At 44.5% G+C, this 21562-nt stretch overlaps 1 protein-coding gene and 2 long non-coding RNA genes across 6 annotated transcripts; 2 read left to right on the plus strand and 1 right to left on the minus strand.

Moving 5' to 3' along the window:
- Window positions 1-194: 194 nt before the first annotated feature.
- On the minus strand, window positions 195-21304 carry LOC133113948 (RUN domain-containing protein 3A-like). Of its 4 annotated transcripts, none has more exons than XM_061223113.1 (12): window positions 20804-21304; window positions 11321-11436; window positions 9401-9534; window positions 8670-8755; window positions 8319-8405; window positions 5997-6077; window positions 5722-5887; window positions 5545-5604; window positions 4392-4549; window positions 3467-3586; window positions 1495-1597; window positions 195-1074 (listed from the first exon to the last, which is right to left on the minus strand). In XM_061223113.1, the coding sequence occupies exons 1-12, from the start codon at window positions 20881-20883 to the stop codon at window positions 958-960; spliced, it is 1308 nt and encodes a 435-aa protein (XP_061079097.1). In that variant the 5' UTR covers window positions 20884-21304; the 3' UTR covers window positions 195-957. The 4 variants fall into 4 exon arrangements, with proteins under 4 accessions (XP_061079097.1, XP_061079096.1, XP_061079099.1 ...); XM_061223112.1 differs by having other exon boundaries at window positions 8319-8408; window positions 20804-21296; XM_061223115.1 differs by lacking the exon at window positions 5545-5604 and having other exon boundaries at window positions 20804-21288.
- On the plus strand, window positions 2901-6036 carry LOC133113952 (uncharacterized). Its single transcript, XR_009705520.1, has 3 exons — window positions 2901-3617; window positions 4394-4543; window positions 5780-6036. It is a non-coding gene; the product is annotated as an uncharacterized LOC133113952 (long non-coding RNA).
- Window positions 13301-18455, plus strand: LOC133113969 (uncharacterized). The gene is made up of 2 exons (XR_009705522.1): window positions 13301-13749; window positions 15222-18455. It is a non-coding gene; the product is annotated as an uncharacterized LOC133113969 (long non-coding RNA).
- Window positions 21305-21562: the final 258 nt, after the last annotated feature.

A 21562-nucleotide genomic window follows, 5' to 3' on the forward strand; every position in this document is an offset into this window, starting at 1 on the left:
CCTGCTGCTTATTACAATTTTTGGATCTGGAGAGAAGATATGCTCAGTAAATCCATGATCCAAAAGCCAGTTTCAATAAAATATCTCTCTGCTGGCACTTTGATGAATGTCACCATGGAGAGAAAAAAAGTTTAAAAAGACAAATGTATTCAAGTGAATGAACATGACTCACAAATAAGATCAATATCATCATATCCCAAAAGATGAGTTTTATTGTGACTTGAGGTTTTCCAAACATATCTGAATTCACAAAATGCATGTACATATATCAATAAAATAAATAAAAATTGACATTCTGAAACACAAGAATAGGCTGTAAATTAATGGCATAAATGAGAACACTATTCTGAAAGATTGTGTCTATATATGCAAAAGCTCTCCAACATGAATACACCATTTTGATAACAAGTGCTTGTTATGGGATATTTCCAGTTAGCTTCCATTTAACAACTGAAGAGCAGCCAATTAGACGAGCCTCATGGACAAACGAAAGACGAATTCAGTCTGCCAATGGTCACAGGTCATCCCTCAGCAGAGAGATCGGAGACTGGGAAATGCAGTCTTGTAATGCAAGTCCATCTGGAAAATGGTGGTATATACTTTTGACGTTCTCGGCACGCCGACTTCTCAACCTGTGATTACTCCCGAGGGCCAGGCATGATGAGGAATGGTGATGGAAACCCCCCCTCCCCACACATACACACACACACACACACATACATACACACACACAAAAACACACACACACACACAATCGTACAGAACATATCCCAAACTAAAAAGACCTGCAGACGCGATCATTCATTAGCACGGTAGCCTGCTTGTGCCGTCTATTCAGTACAGGAGAGCACGGTCTCTGGGGTTAGCGGCTGACGGAAGACAGACAGGGACATCAATGGCAGGTTATTGGCCAGAAGGGCTCTGCAGTACTCCCCCAGGAGTAGGTGGTGGCAGCCCTTAGCTGGGAGAGGGGGCTGGGTTGACCAGATATTGGTTGGACGGGGACTTGCAGCTGGGGAGGGAGGCAGACCTGGGAGCCCCATGGGGTTGACACAGGGGGGGCGTAGCCTCTACCTGGGAGAGAGGAATGAGCAGCTTTGTTAAGCAAATGTTTTTTAACTACCCAGTGCAAATAGAGCAGGATATTTAAACGAGCTACAGAGTAACCAAAGCCACCACTGTTACTGACAAACATGTTTTCTTCGACATGTCGGGGCTGGTGTAGCCCTCAGCATGTGGTTTAAAGTAATGTCAATGACATGCGCTTTCCCCACAGGTTTTCAAGGTGAATGCTGCTCTGCAAGTAGAAAACTGTATGAATTCTGTACATGTGTGTTCTTGTGTGTGTGTGTGTGTTTGTATGTGTATGTGTATGTGTGTGCATGTGAGAACCTGTGTGTGTGCACGTTAAAGTGTGTCTGTGTGAAAGTGTGTGTGTGTTTGCACATGCATGTGTGTGTGTGAGTGTGTGAGTGTGAGTGTGAGTTTGAATACCGGGCTGGCACCAGGCATCCCCATTCTGCCTTCATCTGTTTTTGGTGAATCAGACTGATCGGTGAACTCTGTGGAGATCTGCTTCAGACAGTGGAAACTCCTCCTATAGAAGGAACACAGACAGTCAGACAGACAGACACATCAGTGTACATCAGCACACAATCTCCCTGTTAGCGTACGGTTTGTAATTCAAAGGTGCATCTCCAAAACAGACAGCTAAAACCTGAAGACAAAGGAAAAGAAGAATAAATGATGAACAGGCCTAAAAAATATGTACCCTTGACCATATCAGAATTATAGTACATTCTGTACACTGATAATACTACTACTACGACTACTAATAATAAGAACAATAACAATAATAATGGCGGCACGGATGGTGCAGTGGGTAGCACTGCCGCCTCACAGCGAATCCCTGTCAGCCGGGGCCTCTCTGTGCGGAGTTTGCATGTTTTCCCCGTGTCTGCGTGGGTTGCCTCCGGATACTCCGGCTTCCTTCCGCAGTCCAAAGACATGCAGGTTAGGCTGATTGGAGTCTAAATTGCCCGTAGGTATGAGTGTGTGAGTGAATGGTGTGTGTGCCCTGAGATGGACTGGCGACATGTCCAGGGTGTATTCCTGCCTTTCGCCCAATGTATGCTGGGATAGGCTCCAGCCCCCCTGCGACCCTGTTCAGGATAAGTGGGTTCAGATAATGAATGAATGAATGAATGAATAATTAGAGCAGTTAAAAGTGAAATGAAATCAATATTTGTTTCTATCTAAAAAGTAGTCACATGTTACTTTTATTTAATTAAATATTTCTCTGTAAAAAAATCTTTTTTTGAAAATGAATATTTGGAGATTTCAACTTTGCTCTCTTCTACTGACAGTGCCTAAGATTTTTGTACAGTACTGTATACTGAATGTCAAGTGTATGTGATGTGTCAGTCAGCCCAGCTCAAAGCTTCCATCATCCGTGTGCATTGTATTGCATGTGTCACATCTGCACCAACTGCATTTTTCTTCAAATAGGAGAGCCCCTTTTTTCCCCCACAGAGCCACAGTCTGCATCAGGCCTGGACTTGAACACCAGGAGGGTGCACACCTCTATTGTATAAGTAGACAAGTTTGCTTTGTCAATCTTTATCTCTTTTTTGAATTAACCCTATCCCCCTTGGCCCCTTGTGGTTAAGTTGTCAACGTTTCAAATTATTGGTGCTTTGCTAGGGAGAACACCTCATCAGCCTCTTATTTGCAAAGCAGGCCAATAAAATGTCTGCCTCCCCCTGGCCACGCTCATGGTTTTCAACACTCACCTAGCCACAGACTCAGACACTAAAAGGCATATTCTAAAAATCCTTGATACCATTTCTCTACATCAAAAAATAATGTTCCAATATAAGACTAAAATATACATTTCAGAAGTTGCATGAATAAACATGCAACTTCTTTTAAAGTTTGTTTAGCAAATTATTCGATGAAGACATATTTATGGAACCAAATATCCCACCTGGTTAGGAAGCTATGGCTGTTTTCTGACTAATGTTGATGTTTATTTCGTAATCCATCCAGCCATTTTAAAGAAAATTATATTTTTGCTATACCAAAGCACATGCTATCTTGAACTACTTCTTATTGTTGCGTAAATGCATTGCTAGGCCAATTTCAGTGATGTAAAACATGGCAAGCTTCTTGTGTGGGGTTTCCTTCCCTTTCCGACAAAGTGTAATGTGTCATATTTAGGTGGCGGACAGTTTAGGAATATCGATGTGTGAATGAATATACAGACATGCATAATCACAGAATTTGGACTTGCTATAAATAAACCTGTAATTGTTGGCTCTGGTTAACCTAATTATGAAATCAAATTAAATTTTTAATGTGATGCAGATTAGTTAGAAAGCATTATGGAGAGTAATCTTGTTTGGCTTGTTTGGCCTAAACAAACCTAAATAAACTGCCTGGTCCTGTTCGAAGCTTGGTGACTCACCTGCGGATGTTCTTCACATCTTTCTGGTTGTTGAAGGTTCGGAGTGGGGACCGCTGGTTGACCAGATGGATGGGTGGTTCCTTGGCCAGGTGGTTGGTGTCAGAGGTCATTAGAGAAGCCCTGAAGTGGATACGGGAAGGCTGCATCATGGGTACTTTCAGCTGGGCGTGGCCATACTGTACATTTGTGTTTGTGTGTGTGTATGTGTGTATGTACCTGCAGTAGGGTATGCTTATACTGTACAGGAGTGTGGGTGCATGTGTGTGTGCGTGTGTGTGTGAGTGTGTGCGTTACGACCCGGTCTAGCGTCAGGTCGTGATAGGGTAAAGGACAGATAAATGGAATGCAGAATGCGGAGTGGGAATGAAACAACGTTACAAAAGGCCGACAAGTAACTCCGTTCCTGTCTGCCTAAACAAACCTAAATAAACCTCAGTTAATCTTCAAAAGATTTTCGGGCTCAGCGTGTAGCCAACCCCCGCACGGAGATCAGGTCTCCTACCAGGATTGCTTTCAAAAATAATAACGGAAAAATAATAATAGGACGTAACAGTGTGTGGGTGCGTTTGTGTACCTGCAGCAGGGTATGGCAATACTGTACAGGTGTGTGTTTATCTGCAGGGTGTGTGTTGGCATACTCTCTCCTAAGCCTACTGTTGGGAGAGAGCAGACGCACCTTGCATTAGTGAATCAGCCCAGGGGCTTAGAGCTGTGCTCCGCCCCACACCGCGGGCCTGAGAGCAGGAGCACACATGCCGAGAGAGAGAGAGATGGAGGGAAACCAACACGGCTCAGAAGCTGGCCGGCTGAGAAGAGCGGACACCCCAGGGTTGTCACGCGGCCTGAGATAGTTTGGTTATGCTGTACGGGGGACATGTGCGTGCCTGCACGGGAGTGTGTTTTTATGGAGCGTGTGTCTGCTCACAGCTGTGCCTGCAGCTCCAGCACCACGCTCTCCAGCTCCTGCTTGTGCAGGTGGCTCTGGCCCTGGAGCTCCTTCAGCTGCAAGCCCAGGCTCCTCTTCTCTGTCTCCAGCCCCTTCAGCTGGGACTCCCGCAGCTGAACCAGCTCCTCCAGGTAACCCTGAGCCACGCAGCCACAGAGACACATCAGCACGCAGGAGAGAGAGAAAGGCAGCACAGCGCAGATGAGGAGGGAGATGGGCAGATGGTATAGCACACAGGAGAGAGAGGGATAGAGACAGATGGTAGAGCACACAGCAGAGAGAAATAAATACATATAATTTAGCACACAGGAGAGGGAGAGATAGAGACAAAGGGTATAACACACAGGAGAGAGATAGAGACAGATGGTATAGCACCCCGGCTAGGGAGAGATAAAGACAGATGGTATAGCACAGAGGAGAGAGAGGGATAGAGACAGATGGTATAGCACACAGGAGAGAGATAGAGACAGAAGGTATAGCACACAGGAGAGGGAGATAGAGACAGATGGTATAGCACACAGGAGAGAGAGATAGAGACAGATGGTATAGCACAGAGGAGAGAGAGGGATAGAGACATATAGTATAGCACAAAGACAGCCGAGTAGAGAGTGATAATCTGAGCAGAAATCCACATTTTCAAAAACATTCACATGGGCCACTAGCTGAGGACAGTGACAAAGAAATTGGTTTTACTTTTTGGCTATTGAAACCGGGGCTAATCACGTTTTAAGCCAATCTTAAACATGTCCTAAACCTCTGCTCCATCACCTTTGGGGCGTAGACAATCTTAAACCTCTGCTCCATCACCTTGTGGGTGTAGCCGAGCTTTAACCTCTGCTCCATCACTTTTTTGGGCGTAGACGATCTTAAACCTTTTGGGCATAGACAATCTTAAACCTCTGCTGCATCACATCACCGTTTGCGCTTAGATGATCTAAAACCTTTGCTCCATCATCTTTTGGGTGTAGGCAATCACCTTTTGGGCGTAGACGATGTTAAACCTCTGCTCCATTATCTTTTGGGTGCAGACGATCTTAAACCTGTGCTCCATCACCTTTTGGGCGTAGATGATGTTAAACCTCGGCTCCATTATCGTTTGGGCGTTGATGATCTTAAACCTGTGCTCCATCACCTTTTGGGCGTAGACGATCTTAAACCTCTGCTCCATCACTTTTTGGGCATAGGCGATCACCTTTTGGGTGAAGACAATCTTAAACATTTGCTCCATCACCTTTTGGGCGTAGACAATCTTAAACCTGTGCTCCATCACCTTTTGGGCGTAGACGATCTTAAACCTCTGCTCCATCACCTTTTGGGCGTAGACGATCTTAAACCTCTGCTCCATCTTGCGGCACTTGCTGCTCCAGCTCTCCTCGCGGGGGACCAGGGGGAGGAAGGGAGGTTCAGAGGTGCTGTCATCGCTGGTGCTGCTGCCCACACTACACCGGTCTTCTTCATCACTCAGGTACTCGTAGCTGCACAGAAACACCGGAGAAATCTTGAGCAGCGCCAAGGGGGCCTCTCATGTAAGAAAATATCTCAAATATCTAAGAAAGAAGCCTGCACCTAGTATGGTGCCCTCACCTCTGTGTGAACTTCAGATAGGGTGTGTAGTCAATCATCGGCACAGACTTTCCATCCAGCACTTCTCCTTTGAGGCAGAAGCTGGGAAGAGATTGAGCATTGTGTGATTTAACTCTTTAAAGTCTGAGATCACAAATATGTGATCAGAATGTTCTTAACTGAACATTCCAATGTTGATATAAGAATCACTACTGGGAAATGAGTTCTAGAACACTGACTAAGAATTTTGATTAAGAAAATTCAAAAAACCTACTCTTCAAATATTTAAGCCAAGCTAGGGAGAGAAAGAGAGACTGCATTATGCACATCATGCATGATACTGCAACATAAAACCAACTGCCCTCTGGCATTACAGTCGTCTGGACCTGACCTTGCAGTGTAATAGGGTGGTTTACATCCATGACGTGGCAGCCTGTAGCTTGGGTGGTTAAGGTACATGACTGGGACCCGGAAGGTTGCTGATTCAAACCCCGGTGTCAGCACCATAAGATCCACACAGCTGTTGGGCCCTTGAGTAAGGCCCTTAACCCTGCATTGCTCTAGGAGGGATTGTCCCCTGCTTAGTCTAATCAACTGTTAGTTGCTTTGGATAAAATAAATACCTAATTATTATGTCCAAACCTGAAGTCTCCTCGGGCAGCCCTGAGAGATATGTTGGTAAATAAATATGAGCAAAGTGGAGGTGAAGGATGAAATCAGGGGAAATAAAAAACCCTTAAAAACTATCAAACCCCTGCAGGAGAAAAAAATATAATACTAATGTGCATTCAGGATGAACTCCTGGACAATTTTGTGAGGTGAAAATTTAGCAAAAAGAAGCACAGCAAGTTAAAAATGTGATAGAACATAGCACAAAAAAATTAGTTTTTTTCTAATCTAATTGCAAGTGGAACATCTTATAATTAATGGTAATTAGTGTTGACTGTCTTTGGTTGAGGCATGGATGTGGAGTGCAGTGGGTAGCACTGCCGCCTCACAGCAAGGAGGTCCTGGGTTCGAATCCCAGTCGGCCGGGGCCTCTCTGTGCGGAGTTTGCATGTTCTCCCCGTGTCTGCGTGGGTTTCCTCCGAGTACTCCGGTTTCCTCCCACAGTCCAAAGACATGCATGTTAGGCTGATTGGATAGTCTAAAATTGCCCATAGGTATGAGTGTGTGAGTGAATGATGTGTGTGCCCTGCGATGGACTGGCGACCTGTCCAGGGTGTATTCCTGCCTTTCGGCCAATATATGCTGGGATAGGCTCCAGCCCCCCTGCGACCCTGTTCAGGATAAGCAGGTTCAGATAATGGATGGATGGATGGATGTCTATGGTTGACATTCAACACTAATAGGAAGCAACCACTCATTAATTTGAAATATCTTTCAAGGTATTCTTAGGTGGATGTAATACCACCATTCTGAATGAGTCAAACGACAGCGTGCCCCAAAGAAGCTGCAGTCTGCCAGGTTTCCACCAGAGGGACTGATGTCCTCAAGCCACAAGTCACACAACAATACGCATTGAGGAAGAAAGCAAGCTTTTCATCGCCGGTACTGTTGGCTCACGTAAGTCCTCTGTGGGAAAAGAACTACTGTACACAAGCAATGAGTAGTCTTCTCACAGAGTGGTTTAGCAAGTCATAGCCTGCCAGCTGTTACTGCATTGAACAGGTCCGTTAGCCCTGAGGGTCAGAATGCTGCTCCAGAACAGGCTGGCTAAAAAGAGCAGAACGCAGTGCCAAAATGGAGTCTGTTTAAGCAGCTCCAGGACACTGCTAACAGAGACAGCTGAACAATTCCATGTCAACTGACATTACAAGTGCAGGATATTTGGATGGAAAAGCCCAATACAGTTACAAAATAGAGAGTGATAACAGTTATTTCCTCCTGAGTGTTATAAAAGCATATGTCAGTCTTTTATGTAGCTGTATTGGACTTGACCAGTAAATTATCCTGCAGTTGTAATGTAGCTTACCGTGGAAAAGCCCAGCTAGTGTCTGTGTGTGTGTGCGTGCGCTCGTGCATGCATTCATGTGAGTGTGTATATGTACTGTACGTGAAAGTGTGTGGGTTCATGTGTGTGCATGTACATGTGCTGTATGTGAGAGAGTGTGTTTGTGTGTAAGCGGGTAAAAAAAGTAAGTGGGTGAGGGAGAGTGTGTGCGTGTGTGTGTATAAGGGAGTGAGGAAGTGTGTGTACATGTTTATGTTTGTGAGAGAGCGTGTGTGTGTGTGTGTGTGTGAGTGTGCATGTGTGTGTGTGTATGAGAGTGTGTACATGTTTGTGCACGTGTGAGAGTGTGTGCATGTGTGTGTGTGTGTCAGTGTGTTTGAATCTCTCACCTGAAGTCTATGGCACTGAGGCCGATCAGCATGCCAGTGAGCACTGTGGACTCTTCCCGAAGCATGATGGCACCGTCATCATAGAACCTTCTGGAACAGACAGAGGGCACTTCTCAGAGCGGACAAGGGAAGAGCACCAGCATGACGCCAGCTACAGAACAACCTTAGCTGCCACAGAAGTGTCTGTCTGATTCTTCCACTATAACTATAACCCATCCATAAAACCTGACCCCCACCAGCATGGCTAATAGGTAAATACGTAGGTGAGTTTCACATCCACACTTTATTTTCCCTTTTGAGAATATTTTGTGTGGCTTATTGTTGTGTCAAACATAGCGTCATGTTGCTGACCTGGTCGTTCGCGAGTCCCTCAGGGCTGCAGCGATATATTCAGACAGCCGCTTCTCCATCAGAGCCACTCGAACCCACGCCCGGCCCTGCAGCGAGAAGGGGGACGTCACACACACACACTGCAGACGTCACACACACACACACACACACACACACACACACACCAGAGACTCCGTGTGCTGCCTCCCTGCCGTCTCCGTGTTACTCTGCTGTTGCTTTCCAGCACCGCTATAAACATCCACACAGTGGTACACTACACGACACAAGGTCTCCAAGCCCTCACAAAATGCCACAGTGGTATTCTACATGGCACAGAGGCCCCAAGTCCTCATGAGCTGGTATTTTTCATGTGTTAGCCTAGCGGCCATGCCCTCCATCCCTTTAAAGCAGCACAGAATTCAGCTGCTCGCTCAGTCTCGTCCCTCCCTCCGCACTCCCGCACTCTTCCCTTCAAACCCTGTGACCTTTACACCTCAGAGCTGCTTCTTTACAGTACATGTCGTTCACACACCTATAATAAATGCGCCCTCCCCCTCCCAGCACCAGTGGGCATCACCATAGAACCCCAGGGCCTGTTCTTGGGGATTAGTCTATGATGTCACCATGCCATTACAATGACACAGTGTGCCTGGGATAAGGCCACACTATGTCTGGGGCCTGGCTGCCAGGGGGTGGGAAGGGGCGCCCTGGATCTGGCTTTGCGTGGATCCGGCCTCAGGCTGGGCGCTTGCCTTGGCGCGTGACGTGCTGATGTTCTCCATGTTCTCGATGCTGCCGATGCAGTTGTTGGGCACCTTGTCGCAGGCCAGGCGGATGTAGTCCCAGAAGCTGCGCTGACCGTCATAGCTAAACCATATTCCAGGACCTGGTCCAAAACAACAACCAAGCTCAGTACTTTTACATATGCCGTTCAGCTCTTTTGAAAACAAATTCATATTCGATTTAATGCTACTTTCTTAAATAACACAGTATACATACAGTGGGCTCCAGACTTCTTGCCACCCTTGATAAATATGCGCTAAATACTATAACCTAAAAATAATACCATGATTGAAGTAGTGTGCTTTATTATGATTGAATGGATTCAACCAGTCTTAAAAAAGATTTTAAAGCCAAAAAACAGGTTTTACAATTATTGGCACCCCTGGTTTAATACTTTGTGGTGAGGTTAGAGAACATATTTGGAGGGTTTTGTTTTTTTTACTTTGCAGAACATGGATGTTGTTTTTACTTGATGTATGTTTGGGGTCCTTGTCCTGCTGGAATGTCCACCTACAACCAAGTCTCAGCCTCTTTCCTCAGCCAAATTTCTTGCTACTTTGAGGAATTCATTATGTCATAGATAACTAGTACCCCTGGATCACTGGCAGCAAAACATCCTAAAAAAAATTTGACAGTAGGTATGAGGTGCTTCTCCTTGCATACATACCTCTTTTGCTGCCAAACATGCTGATGGCGTTTACTGATGGTGGCCAAAAAGTTCAATTTGGGTTCACATCTGAGCATAGCACTCTACTCATAATTCCAATTTATTGTGTTTCTTTTACTTTTTCTCTTTGTTAAACCCTTCCAAAGAGTTTGCTGGTATGGAGGTGGCTATTATGGTTGTTTTTGAGACTTGAACCCTAGATGCAACCAATGTCTGTGATTCCATTACCAGACTTGTGACAGTAAATTACCATCTGTCTCTTTTCAACTGACAGTTCTTTGGTTTTGCCCATGGTGATGGATGACAAAGGGTTTATACCTAAGTGAAACAAAGTAACAGAATGACACAATATAGTTCCTTTAGACTGAGATTAACGTAAGTAAAAATATATTGGAAATTCAAGTTTGTTAGATTTTATTTACAGTAATTGTATAATTTTGATACCCATGGTTTTCAGAAAAGATTTGATGACTTAATAAAAAAACCATTGAAACATGAGATTAAATGTATTGATTATAAGTATTGTTTTCCTAACATGACATAAACATTATATTATTACATTATTAGCATTTGCCAGAGCGACGTACAGACAATCCTCCCCTGGAGCAATGCAGGGTTAAGGGCCTTGCTCAAGGTCCCAACGGCTGTGTGGATCTTATTGTGGCTACACCAGGGATCGAACCACCAACCTTGTCCCAGTGTCCCAGTCATTTACCTTAACCACTGTCTGTCTTGGGCAAGTTAGTCATACTTATAGGCACCCAGGCCAAGCCACAATATTTGTACATGAACCGATGCATGCTGAGATGTTATTTGCTTAAAAAGTAAATATACATTCCTTGCGCTGTGTCCTTCACTGCAGTAAGCGTAGGAAGCTGATATGATGTTCTTGCACTTGTGCTATTGTTGTTGGCAAACCTGGGTCAAATACTTAATTGTTTTGGATTCAAATTATTTTATACGCTTTACTGAGCCTGTCTGGTGTATTGGAACCTATGAAGTTCTCTCAAAAAGGGCAAACCCTGTGTTCTGGTCCTTTTATTTGGCTCAATTGCACCAGGCAAGATTAATCTAGCTCAGAAATATTTGAATCCAAAACTATTATGAATTTGACCCAGGCCTGTTCCCCAGCTTACAACTAGAGTTTTAGAAAATACAGAGGAACTGAGCACTTCTTTGCCTCGCCTTGGCTGTATAGGTGAGAGTTCAGATCCCACATTACCTCTGAAGCGGTGGCTAAGGATGTGCTCCAAGATGGCGGCGAAATTGACAAACTCCTCGGACGAGTCATCGATGGGTTCGGCGGTATACTTCTCCAGGAGCGTCTTCACAGAGAACCTTCCAGAAACAAGAGACAAAGAGACCTCTGTGACAGAGGCATGTGTTCTCTCTGCCCACCTTCAACGTGGGCAGGCCAATTTACATGGAGTACAACACCGCCCTCGCTTCACCATGCTGATGGTCAACATCAGTGTCATCAGGGAGAGGCCGCGGGGCTTGCAGGTTTTTGGGTTTGGCCCCTAAAAAGAGAGACACCAGCTAACCTGCTAGAACGTGGACACATGCAGAAAACTGTTTGACACCATGGCCAGTGCTTATTTAACTAAGGATGTTGGAACAATGCCATAAAGTTGAGTGATGTCATTACCATTTGCCTTGTGTACAACAATGTGTCCTTCAGCCATTCAATAGTGCTCCTAAGACAACAACACAATTGCTCCACTGTACCTCTCCCTGGCTGCCACTGTCCATTTACAGCCAACACACAATCTATCGCAGGGCTTCTGCATAGTTCGCATCTCGGTTTTCGACCAACGCACTGCATTGCATAAAAAGCCGCATTCCATGTAACTGACGCCAGGATCCATTTCGGTTTGTAGCTGCAGTTTGGAATACCCAGTGATCTGGAATTCATTGTAAGTGGTAGGTGTACTGAGTACTACAAACAAGAGGTCACAAAAACTCATAGTGAAGTGAACTTGTATGATCTGGCCTCCGCTGATGTCATGGACCTCTAATTTCAAAGTGCTGAACAGGGCATAGCTACAGTACCAGTGCTGAACAGGGCATAGCTTCAGTGTCAGTGCTGAACAGGGCATAGCTACAGTATCAGTGCTGAACAGGGCATAGCTACAGTATCAGTGTTGAACGGGGCAGAACTACAGTATCAGTGTTGAACGGGGCAGAACTACAGTATCAGTGCTGAACAGGGCATAGCTACAGTATCAGTGTTGAACAGGGCATAGCTACAGTATCAGTGTTGAACGGGGCATAGCTACAGTATCAGTGTTGAACAGGGCATAGCTACAGTATCAGTGTTGAACAGGGCATAGCTACAGTATCAGTGCTGAACGGGGCATAGCTACAGTATCAGTGTTGAACGGGGCATAGCCACACTATCAGTGCTGAACAGGGAATAACTACAGTTTCAATACTTAACAGGGCATAACTACATTATTAGTGCTGAACGGGGCATATCTACAGTATCAGTGCAGAACAAGGAAGCGAAATGCTGAACAGGACATACTCTAGCTACAATACCAATGCACGACAGGAATAGAAGTAGAATAAGGCATTTCACATCACATTGGGCGAGTGTTTACTATAAAAACAGTATGGGAGCAATGCTACAGAGCGAAGTGATGTCACTGTCAATTGTTTAGTGTGTAACAATGTCTCCTTCAGGCATTCAGTAGTGTTCCCATCTCAGCAGGACAATTGGTCCTCTGTACCAGTCTCTCTGGCTGCCACTGGCCCTTCTCAAGTCACATGGAACGTGTTCCTGAAGCTCTGAGAGGCTGCTTCTCAGTGTCGGGTGAATGCGCCACGTTACAGAAGGACGACGTTGCCTCCCACAGACTGCTCAGATCTGCTCTGGTTCGCGGCTGCAGCTCAATCCGACCGATGACCTGGCGCTGAGCTCTGCGGGCGATGCATCGCACTGACTGAGGTTGAAACCGATGCTGAGGCAGGACTACCGTCTCCATGGGGAACACCAGCATCACCGAGGGGAAGACCGCCATCTCCATGGGCAACTCCAGCCTCACTAGGGGCAAGACCACCATCTCCATGGGTGGTACAACCATCAAACGGGGTAAGACTACCATGTCTCTGGGCAAGTCCATCCTCACCCGGAAGAAGACCTCCACGTCTTTGGGCAAGGCTACGTTCAGTAGACGGAAAACCACCGTCTAGATGGACGAAACCGCCAAGGGCCACAGCACTGGCATTCTCATGGACCACGCTACCACAAACACAGAAAAAAGCAGCACCCACACACACAACCACTGCAACCACAGATGAGACTGAGAAACTAGCAATACCACAGGCATGATCACCATTTCGACACGCAAAACCACCCTCTCCAGGGGTACAACAGCCCTCAGTATGGGCAAAACCACCATTTCTAGGGGCAAGACTACGATCACGGTGCACAAAAACTGTTTCACTCGGGGCAAAAATTCTGTAGCACTGGACAATATCACCATTGCAAGAGGGCAGAAGGACATCTTTATTGAGAAGGTTACCATCACTAGGGGCAAAGAAACTCAATACCATCTGTACTGGGAATACAATTTGTGATCATCTACCAGTAGGCCTGAAAGGTTTGGATCCTTTACTATGATCACAGAGGAATGTACCAAGCAACAGGTAAGTACTATAATCTTGTTCATCTGATCATCAGAAGCACTACTAACAATATGGTACTTTTATAACAGAATGAAATGCATGCAGAACATTATTCTTGAAGGCTGAGAACCACAATATATTTTCACTCCATTTGAGAGAGAGAGAGCACAAGGACTTGTGTAATTTACAAAGAAAAATATTAATGCCATGAAAATAACTTTATTTCCTGGCCAATCAGAGAGAAACTAGGGGTTAGTTATTATAGAAAGGAAATATACTGCAACACTGCAACACTTCAACACAATGTAAGGGCAAATACACAATAATTGCCATTCTCAGATACTGCAATATACATTTGAAATACATTCATGTTAAATATCTATAGGCCAGTCTCACAGACAAGCTTAGTCCTGGACTAAAGTCCTGGAGTTTTGTATGCAACTTTTCTGAGGCATCACCTTGACTGTGTTTTGTCACATTAACATCCTGATATACATGCTGTTGTATTAATCATAACATTTTTTGCTTCCTGTCAGTTTAATCACGTAATTAGTCCTTTTTCACTTACAGAAAACGCCAAATACTGGAACACACATGCCAAATACCAAACACACACCATTTAGAATATACTTCCTATATCCTTCTCAGGAACTATTTACATTTTTGTTGACAAAATATAAGTGTCTCGGAAGACAAAACATGTTCATACCATGTTATTTTAAATCAAAGTCCCTTGTACTGTAGGTTTCATCTTTGTTCTTAGAATAAATGGTTTTTGAGATTGAAACCATGCCCAGCGATGGATTGGTACCTGTCCAGGGTGTATTCCTAGCCTCTAGCCCAATGCATGCTGGGATAGGCTGCAGCCCCCGAATAAGAAAGAATCATGTTAGATAATGGGTGGATGGGTGGAGATCAAGACATGAGACTCGTGTCTTCTACGGGGGACAAACTGTCAGGCATTTAGTGCAAGATGCTGCTTCTCCAGTAACATTCACATAAGTGTGATGTGTGTTCATATAAATGCTTTGTGTGTTTCAGGACATGTTCCATACGTGTAACTTTCACTGACTAGGCCCACTAGGATTATGTTAATGCATTTCTTCTGAACACTAAAAAAGCTGAAAATTCTCAAACATGCCAGGGGGTTTTCTGTGGAGGCATCTTTCAAGAGATTGTAGTTAGAAGAAATTGTAGAGATAGAAGATCTAAAACCATTAAGAACGGATGCTAGAAGCCACAAGTGGCTTTGAGGAAAGCATATTAATCAAGGGCACAGTGCCATCTGTGAGCACCTGTGTAAAAACATGGTCACACATTTTAAACAACACAGGTCAGAATAATATAAGAACAAATTGTGAGCTGAGTGATGTCACTGCCATTTGTCTTGTCTGTAACAATGTGTCCTTCAGCCACTGAATCAGCCAATACAAGACAATTGCTCCACTGTCCCGGCCAATAAGAAATGACACTCTCTGGCTGTCCACTTACAGGTCGTATGGAATCTGTCCCTAGCGTTTGATTGGCTGCCTTTCAGTGTTCAACCAATGCACCTGCAGAGGTGAAGAAGATGAGCCCACTGCCCCTCTGAAGGACGTCTCTGCCCTGGTCCCCCGACTGGTTCTGATGTTTACTTTCATGCCTGTAATGATTGCAAAGCATCCGCCCCTTCTGCGGTTCCCAGAATTGTATGATAAATATTTGTTTCTATGTAACCAAGCAAACTATTACCTTGTCATGTTGATCTTCTACTAGAATCTGTAGGCCCTATAGGGGGTATATGTTGTATTTTGAGATTTGCAAAGGTAGAGGGTCCAGGTTTGCATAAGCGGGAGTAACAACATTAATCATAATTAGCACTAGCTAATTGGACTTATTAACCTTCAGCTCAAAGCTTCTAATCACATTTCATGCCTTCAGTGTATAAATGAGAAAAAAACATCAGATTTTGGGCTCTAAGAAACATTTGTATTTTGGATTTACCCTGAATGCATTAAAGGTTTTCATTTGACCCTGGTCTCAGCTGCCTAATTTTCCCTCAGAAAGCCTTGCTATAGGCAGGTTAGCTTGCCCGACAAAGAAGGGCTATTGTTCCACTGTAGTCCTAAATTTGCATTTCTTGAAAAAAAATATCACAGCTGGGTAAGTGTTGTGGTTAACCAAATCATTTCATCACTTAACCAAATACTTTATCAGCCCACTGTGTGCAATGAATATTAGTGAATTCTCACCCCCCCCCCCCCCCCCCATGAAAACGATAAAGATTCCACTAGAGGTGGGTGAGGATGGGGCTGGGTGTGGGGTGGATTTTGGCAGCCCAGATACACGGGTGGGTGGGAAAAAATGCAGAGTGGGGAATTGTGAAGCTTTGTTGTGTCAAGGGAGTGAAGCCGGCCCCAAGCACTCACTGGTCTGTGGAATCAAGTGAAGGGCTTCTGTAGAGCAAGTTTAGAGGAGGACTATAATACAGTGCCCCATAGTTTCACTCTTTCGGTTGGAGACCTTGTGTGAGGACTCCTCTGTGTTGCCGAGTGTCAGGCAGTGACTGGTATCCAGAACTTTGAGTGGAGCTTTTCAACAGTGTACAGAGGAAAACCAACTTGAGAGAAGGACCTATGCCAGAACTTCCATTGGATGGATCTCTCGGGAATGCCTGAAATGAGAAACAAGGCACACATTCTTTTCCATTTTAGCAGTATTCCTCTTAATGGCTGGAGAAAGAGAGAAGCGGATAAGATTCATTAAGGAGCGGTTAAGGTATAGAAAGAACACAGAATGGAGCTGCTTATGGAAGAGGGTCTGAACTGAGGAGGGCTAAGGGCAATACTGCAAAACAAGAGCCATGCCACTGATCACAACGAACAGAAAGCTATTGATTCAGTTAGTGCCAAGGGTGGTTGAAGGTGGGTACCAGTTTGCTCCAAGATGGCAGCAAAATTGACAGAATGACCTGAAAAGAGAAGGGCAGGTGAAAATGGGTCAGGGTATGTTGTGGAGTGCTCTGGAGGGGTTGAGCTGTGAATTGAAGTATGTTGTGGAGTGCTCTGGAGGGGTTGAGCGGTGGATGTAAATATGTGGTGGAAGGTTTTGGATTGGATGGGCTGCAAATTAAAGTATGTTGTGGAATGTTCTGGACTGGTTTGGCCATAGGAGGGCTAAAGGGAGATGCTGGTAGGTGGGAGGTGGAGGTGGACATCTCTGCAGATGGAGGAGTTTGTGGACTTGCTGCTCTCATTCCTATCCCCACTTCTTCTTCAGAGCTGTAAACATACATTAAATGATGGCGGACACGTATATTTAACAAGTTTTGGAAGGTGACAGGGGTAGACTTAACCCAGAACAATGAACCATAAAGAGAGTGTAACTTATCATTTCAGGGATTTAATAGTTGAGGCAGTTTGTCCAAATTAGGAAACAAGAGTATAAAGGAGCAAGATTGTTCCACAAAAACTGAAAGGCAAAAGTGATGCAAAAAGCAAAAAATAAAAATAAAAAAAGCCAGAATGTGGATCAAGGATTTTTCACTTACAGGGAACTTTGCGCTCTGTCCCAGTTTTCAGACTTTTGGTATCTGAGCATGTGCAGAAGGTGGGAGGGAAACGGATGTGGTGAAGCCGATAAGTATTTAAAGCAGCCAATTGTAAAAGGGCGACTAGCCTGAATGTGAATACAAGCCCAGGAAACAGATGTCGATACCTGCCGGGCATACGAATGATTAGGTGCAGGTGGCAGAGCCCCACCCTTTGAACGCAGCATGCTAGTTCTGGAGGAAGAGGGGTCCCACTCAGCCAGATGCGTGCCTCAAGGGCATGGGTACATGGTCATACTGAAGGAAGCCTGGCAACACAGGTTGGGGTTGATGAACCTGAAGTGAAGTTGAAGTGCACCTGCCAATCACGGTGTCCCTTAGCCATGATAATGCGCGGTGTTTCTGCCTTGCCACGCCACCCTGGGTGCAGGGCGTGTGCACCTACGCCGACAGGTGCTGAAGGTCAAGCAGCTATACCCCCTGCTCATCCTAAACGGGCTAGCAGTGAGGATGGGGTAGTGACGGCATACACTCCCCACCTTTCCGCCCAGTGTCCCACTCGGACGTACTCCCAGTGCCATTGGTCAGATCTGTTGGAGTAGATGATTGGTGGGCTATCCTCGGGCTCCGGCTCTAGGACTGGTTCTTAGGTTGACTGGGAATGACCAGGAACAAGGTCAAATATCAACTTCTGTCTAACCATGCACACCGTTAGCTTGTTGGGTTGGTCCTCTAATGCATGGGTCACCAACCCTGTTCCTGGAGATCTACAGCCCTACAAAGAGCACCTCATTCAACAGCTTCAGATCTCATCGAGCTGCTAATTATTAGAATCAGGAGTGCCAAATTAAGGTTGAAGTGAAAACTTTCAGGACGGTAGATCTCCAGGAACGGGGTTGGTGGCCCCTGCTCTAATGGAACCTTTCGGTGGGAAGGAGGCTCTGGACACTTGTGAAGGGGGCAGACCCAGAGTAACTCAAGCAGGTAGAGGAGCGAATCTCACTTGGAGCTGGTACTAACCCCAATTAACTGCAGTAGCGGATTCCTCCCCCTTCAGCTTGCCATTTCTAACAGTTCTGCTTGCCCTGACGATGTACAAACAGTGGCTTCTGCTCAGGGAGGGGAACCCAAATGTTTAGAGTCTGGAAATGGTGCTTTGTATGTTGGATTTCCTGACTGTATTAAAGTTTGGATTTCACCTGGTCTCAGTTGCCTTATTGTCCCAAATAGTGCATCTCAGAAGAACTGCCATACCATTGCTCACAAGTAAGTAAATGTGTGTTACACTGATCTCCAAAACAGAACTCATGTCAGGATTGTGGTGAACACGGATACCAGCACAACTGTCCACCATAGCTAAGGGAACAACTACCCACGCTATCAACAACACCACTATAAATAGCTTCTGGATACAAGAAAATGCCTTTTGGATAAAGTAAAACTCAAACTAATGTAGCTCAAGTTCTGTTAATGAGCTTAATGAGACAATAACATGCTATACATGGTGTCTAGAGAGGGCTCTATATTAAGAAAACTCTACAGACAAGAGAGTTTATGGTTGCAGGCTTTTAACGTCAGCAGTCTGGACAGCTATGAAAACCAAGTGACCAAATACATAATACTGAGCTCACTGTTGTCTAAGCCAGTGTTTCTCAACTCCAGTCCTCGGGGCCCACATGCCAGAAGGTTTTTGTTGTAACCAGTAACTCACACACCTGATTTAATGATTGAACCAATCAAACCACAAAAATTCCCTTGATTAGTTAAATCAGGTGTGTGAGCTCCTGGTTACAACAAAAACCTTCTGGCAAGTGGGTCCCGAGGACTGGAGTTGAGAAACACTGGTCTAAGCTGGTGGTATTTTGAAAGGTGTCCTCTGCTTGATAGTTACCCTTTTGCAAATTTATCAAAAGCTGAAACCATGATACATCACAGTTGTGCCTACAATATATGTACACATTGCAGCTACAGCATCCATGGTAGCTACATCACCCTCACAGGATGTGAGCTGCTACATAATAGAGATTAAACATCATGTTTGCTAGCTATGTGGGTGGCTATCTAGTTAGTGAACGCAATTGAGCCATCAAACACAGAACACAAGATAGCTAGTACACCATGGACAGCGGGTGCAATACAGAGTTCAAAGTGGCAGTTTATAGTTATGCTACATCTTTTTCAAATCATTTGGCTAGCTAGTTCCTTCATCTATTTCACATTATCTATGCTAAACAGTGCCGAGAATGGATGTCAATAAACAATCACTATGCAGCAGACATTAGCAATAAATTGTCAGCATTTGGAAAGAGGTCTGATATTAAAACCCTTTTAGTCTACAGTCGAAAGCTTGCTGAGAATGAAGCTCCCTCAGTTATTTTTACATTTGCATATCCTAACCAGTCCTTTTAACAGGATTTGACATTACACTATGTCTCAATGTCCTTTTTGTAACTATCAACAGTGGTAAAGTAACATAGCTCTCCAGCATAAACACATTAAGAAAGCTAGCCAGCTTTACACCTTGACTACCTAGCATTTAAGTGTCTGTGAAGGATGATTTACCCTCTTAAGGTATAATCAGAAATTATGTGCATGCCATGAAGAATTCATGTTCCATATTAACACCATGATTTTAATAAGTCAATGCTTTCATTTTCTCTAATGTGTTATATTAAAGATTATTCCTACAGAAAGAGGGTACATGTTTTGATTTATTGAATAGAATTAACTGTTGAAGCTAGCTTTGTCCTAATTTCTTCGTGTGGAGACCTTGTTACTGAAACAAAAATCTTTCGAAGAGGAAAAGTCCAATAACAGAGCAAATGGCAACTAGTCCAACTTGCAGTAGCCTAATTAATCCAAAAGTACTCAGTAGATTTTTTGTGTCTACATGAATGTAGTTTGCACTGAATGCACTGCTATAATTAATTAGGCCGTCAGGACATCTTTGCTCCCTGAGGTGGCGGAGCTGTGTCCTTAACTTCCGACGGTTGCAGTCATAGCAACGACACCCTCAGTGATATTGTTACTGAAGCAAATTCGTTGAGCCAATGCCAAGCCACTGACACATCCTGCTGTGAGGAACAGATACACGGCGTTCTTCAGCGTACCGCCCAAAAACAGTGAGGAACACGGCCAATGTTTGCAACGTGTTCCTCTCGGTATGGTTCCTCAACAGAAAAATTGCGTTTGTCTCTGCTTATTTTTTTGACAAAATTAATGAAATAATAAATGCACGCAATTGTAAGCATCAACGATAATGGAAACGTATAGGCCGGAGTGAAATCAATAGGTATGCATCAGACCAACAGCCTAACCAAAAATAAAGGAATTTAATAAAGGTGGTAGTCACTTTGCTCAATGTTCCAAGATGGAAAGCTTGCCCACAAGCCTATATTCGAACATATGTTATAATATTGTACATAGCCTACATAATTTCACACGAATGCACATAATTAGGTTATGCTTTAGCGTGATAACAATGATTTATAATGAAAGGAAATACTACGTGCACATTTTGTAAACACCGGTCATCATAACCCGTACCTGCAAACTGTGATGAGATTTTTACGTTCCACGCCGACGCTCCGAGAAGATGCGTTTTTCGACGACAGACCCATAGCCATCGCTGACTCGTGGCTCGATTCAGAGGCTGCACAAGACCACAGTCCCTGTTCTTACGGAACACCTGCCCGGAACACCTCACCATGCACAAACACCCCTGACTTCACGGCGGTCATAGGGAGTCCTCTTTTTTTTTTTGCCTAAAAAACCCCCCAAAACAAACACACCAAAAAACTATACATCTACTGGATGGATCAAATATGTCTCAGAATATTCCTGCAAATTATTCGTATTCGCCCTGATGACATGAATAACACAGTATTCTGTCGTGCATGGATTTAATTCATAACCGACAGTCCTGGACGTGCTTTTTTCGCCGCTCTCGTCGGCATGGCTCCGCTGCTGCTGTACAGTGCTCGCTTCGCCAGTGGTCCTCCCCTCCCTCACTCAAAACCGATGATCTGATTACAGACATAGCAGTTGACCTATTCTGTCTGCCAGTCAGTAAAACGACGGCCACGCATTTTAGGTGTTTCGATGATTGACTTGAAGTGAATCAACCAATTTATTATTATCATTCTTGACAGGATGGTTTGCCATTATCAGACACGATAATGATCACTTCGAATTAAATGAAGATTTATCTACAAAACGAACGTAATGCAATTTTCCTCAAAATAAATCCCATAAACTAAAAATAAAATCCCCAAATAAATCCAGTAAAACCAAATTATTTGAACA

The sequence above is a fragment of the Conger conger genome, chromosome 16 (genome assembly GCF_963514075.1).
Source record: "Conger conger chromosome 16, fConCon1.1, whole genome shotgun sequence".
Classification (NCBI taxonomy): domain Eukaryota; kingdom Metazoa; phylum Chordata; class Actinopteri; order Anguilliformes; family Congridae; genus Conger; species Conger conger.

Bases quoted from the DNA above. Each gene is read 5' to 3' on its own strand.
- LOC133113948 (XM_061223112.1), bottom strand. From the start codon at position 20,883: ATGGCTATGGGTCTGTCGTCGAAAAACGCATCTTCTCGGAGCGTCGGC. The intron at 8,756-9,400 runs GCAAGCGCCCAG...TTCTCGCTGCAG, and splicing joins TCAGCACGTCACGCGCCAAG to GGCCGGGCGTGGGTTCGAGT. The intron at 1,075-1,494 runs GTATTCAAACTC...CCTCTCTCCCAG, and splicing joins GGATGCCTGGTGCCAGCCCG to GTAGAGGCTACGCCCCCCCT.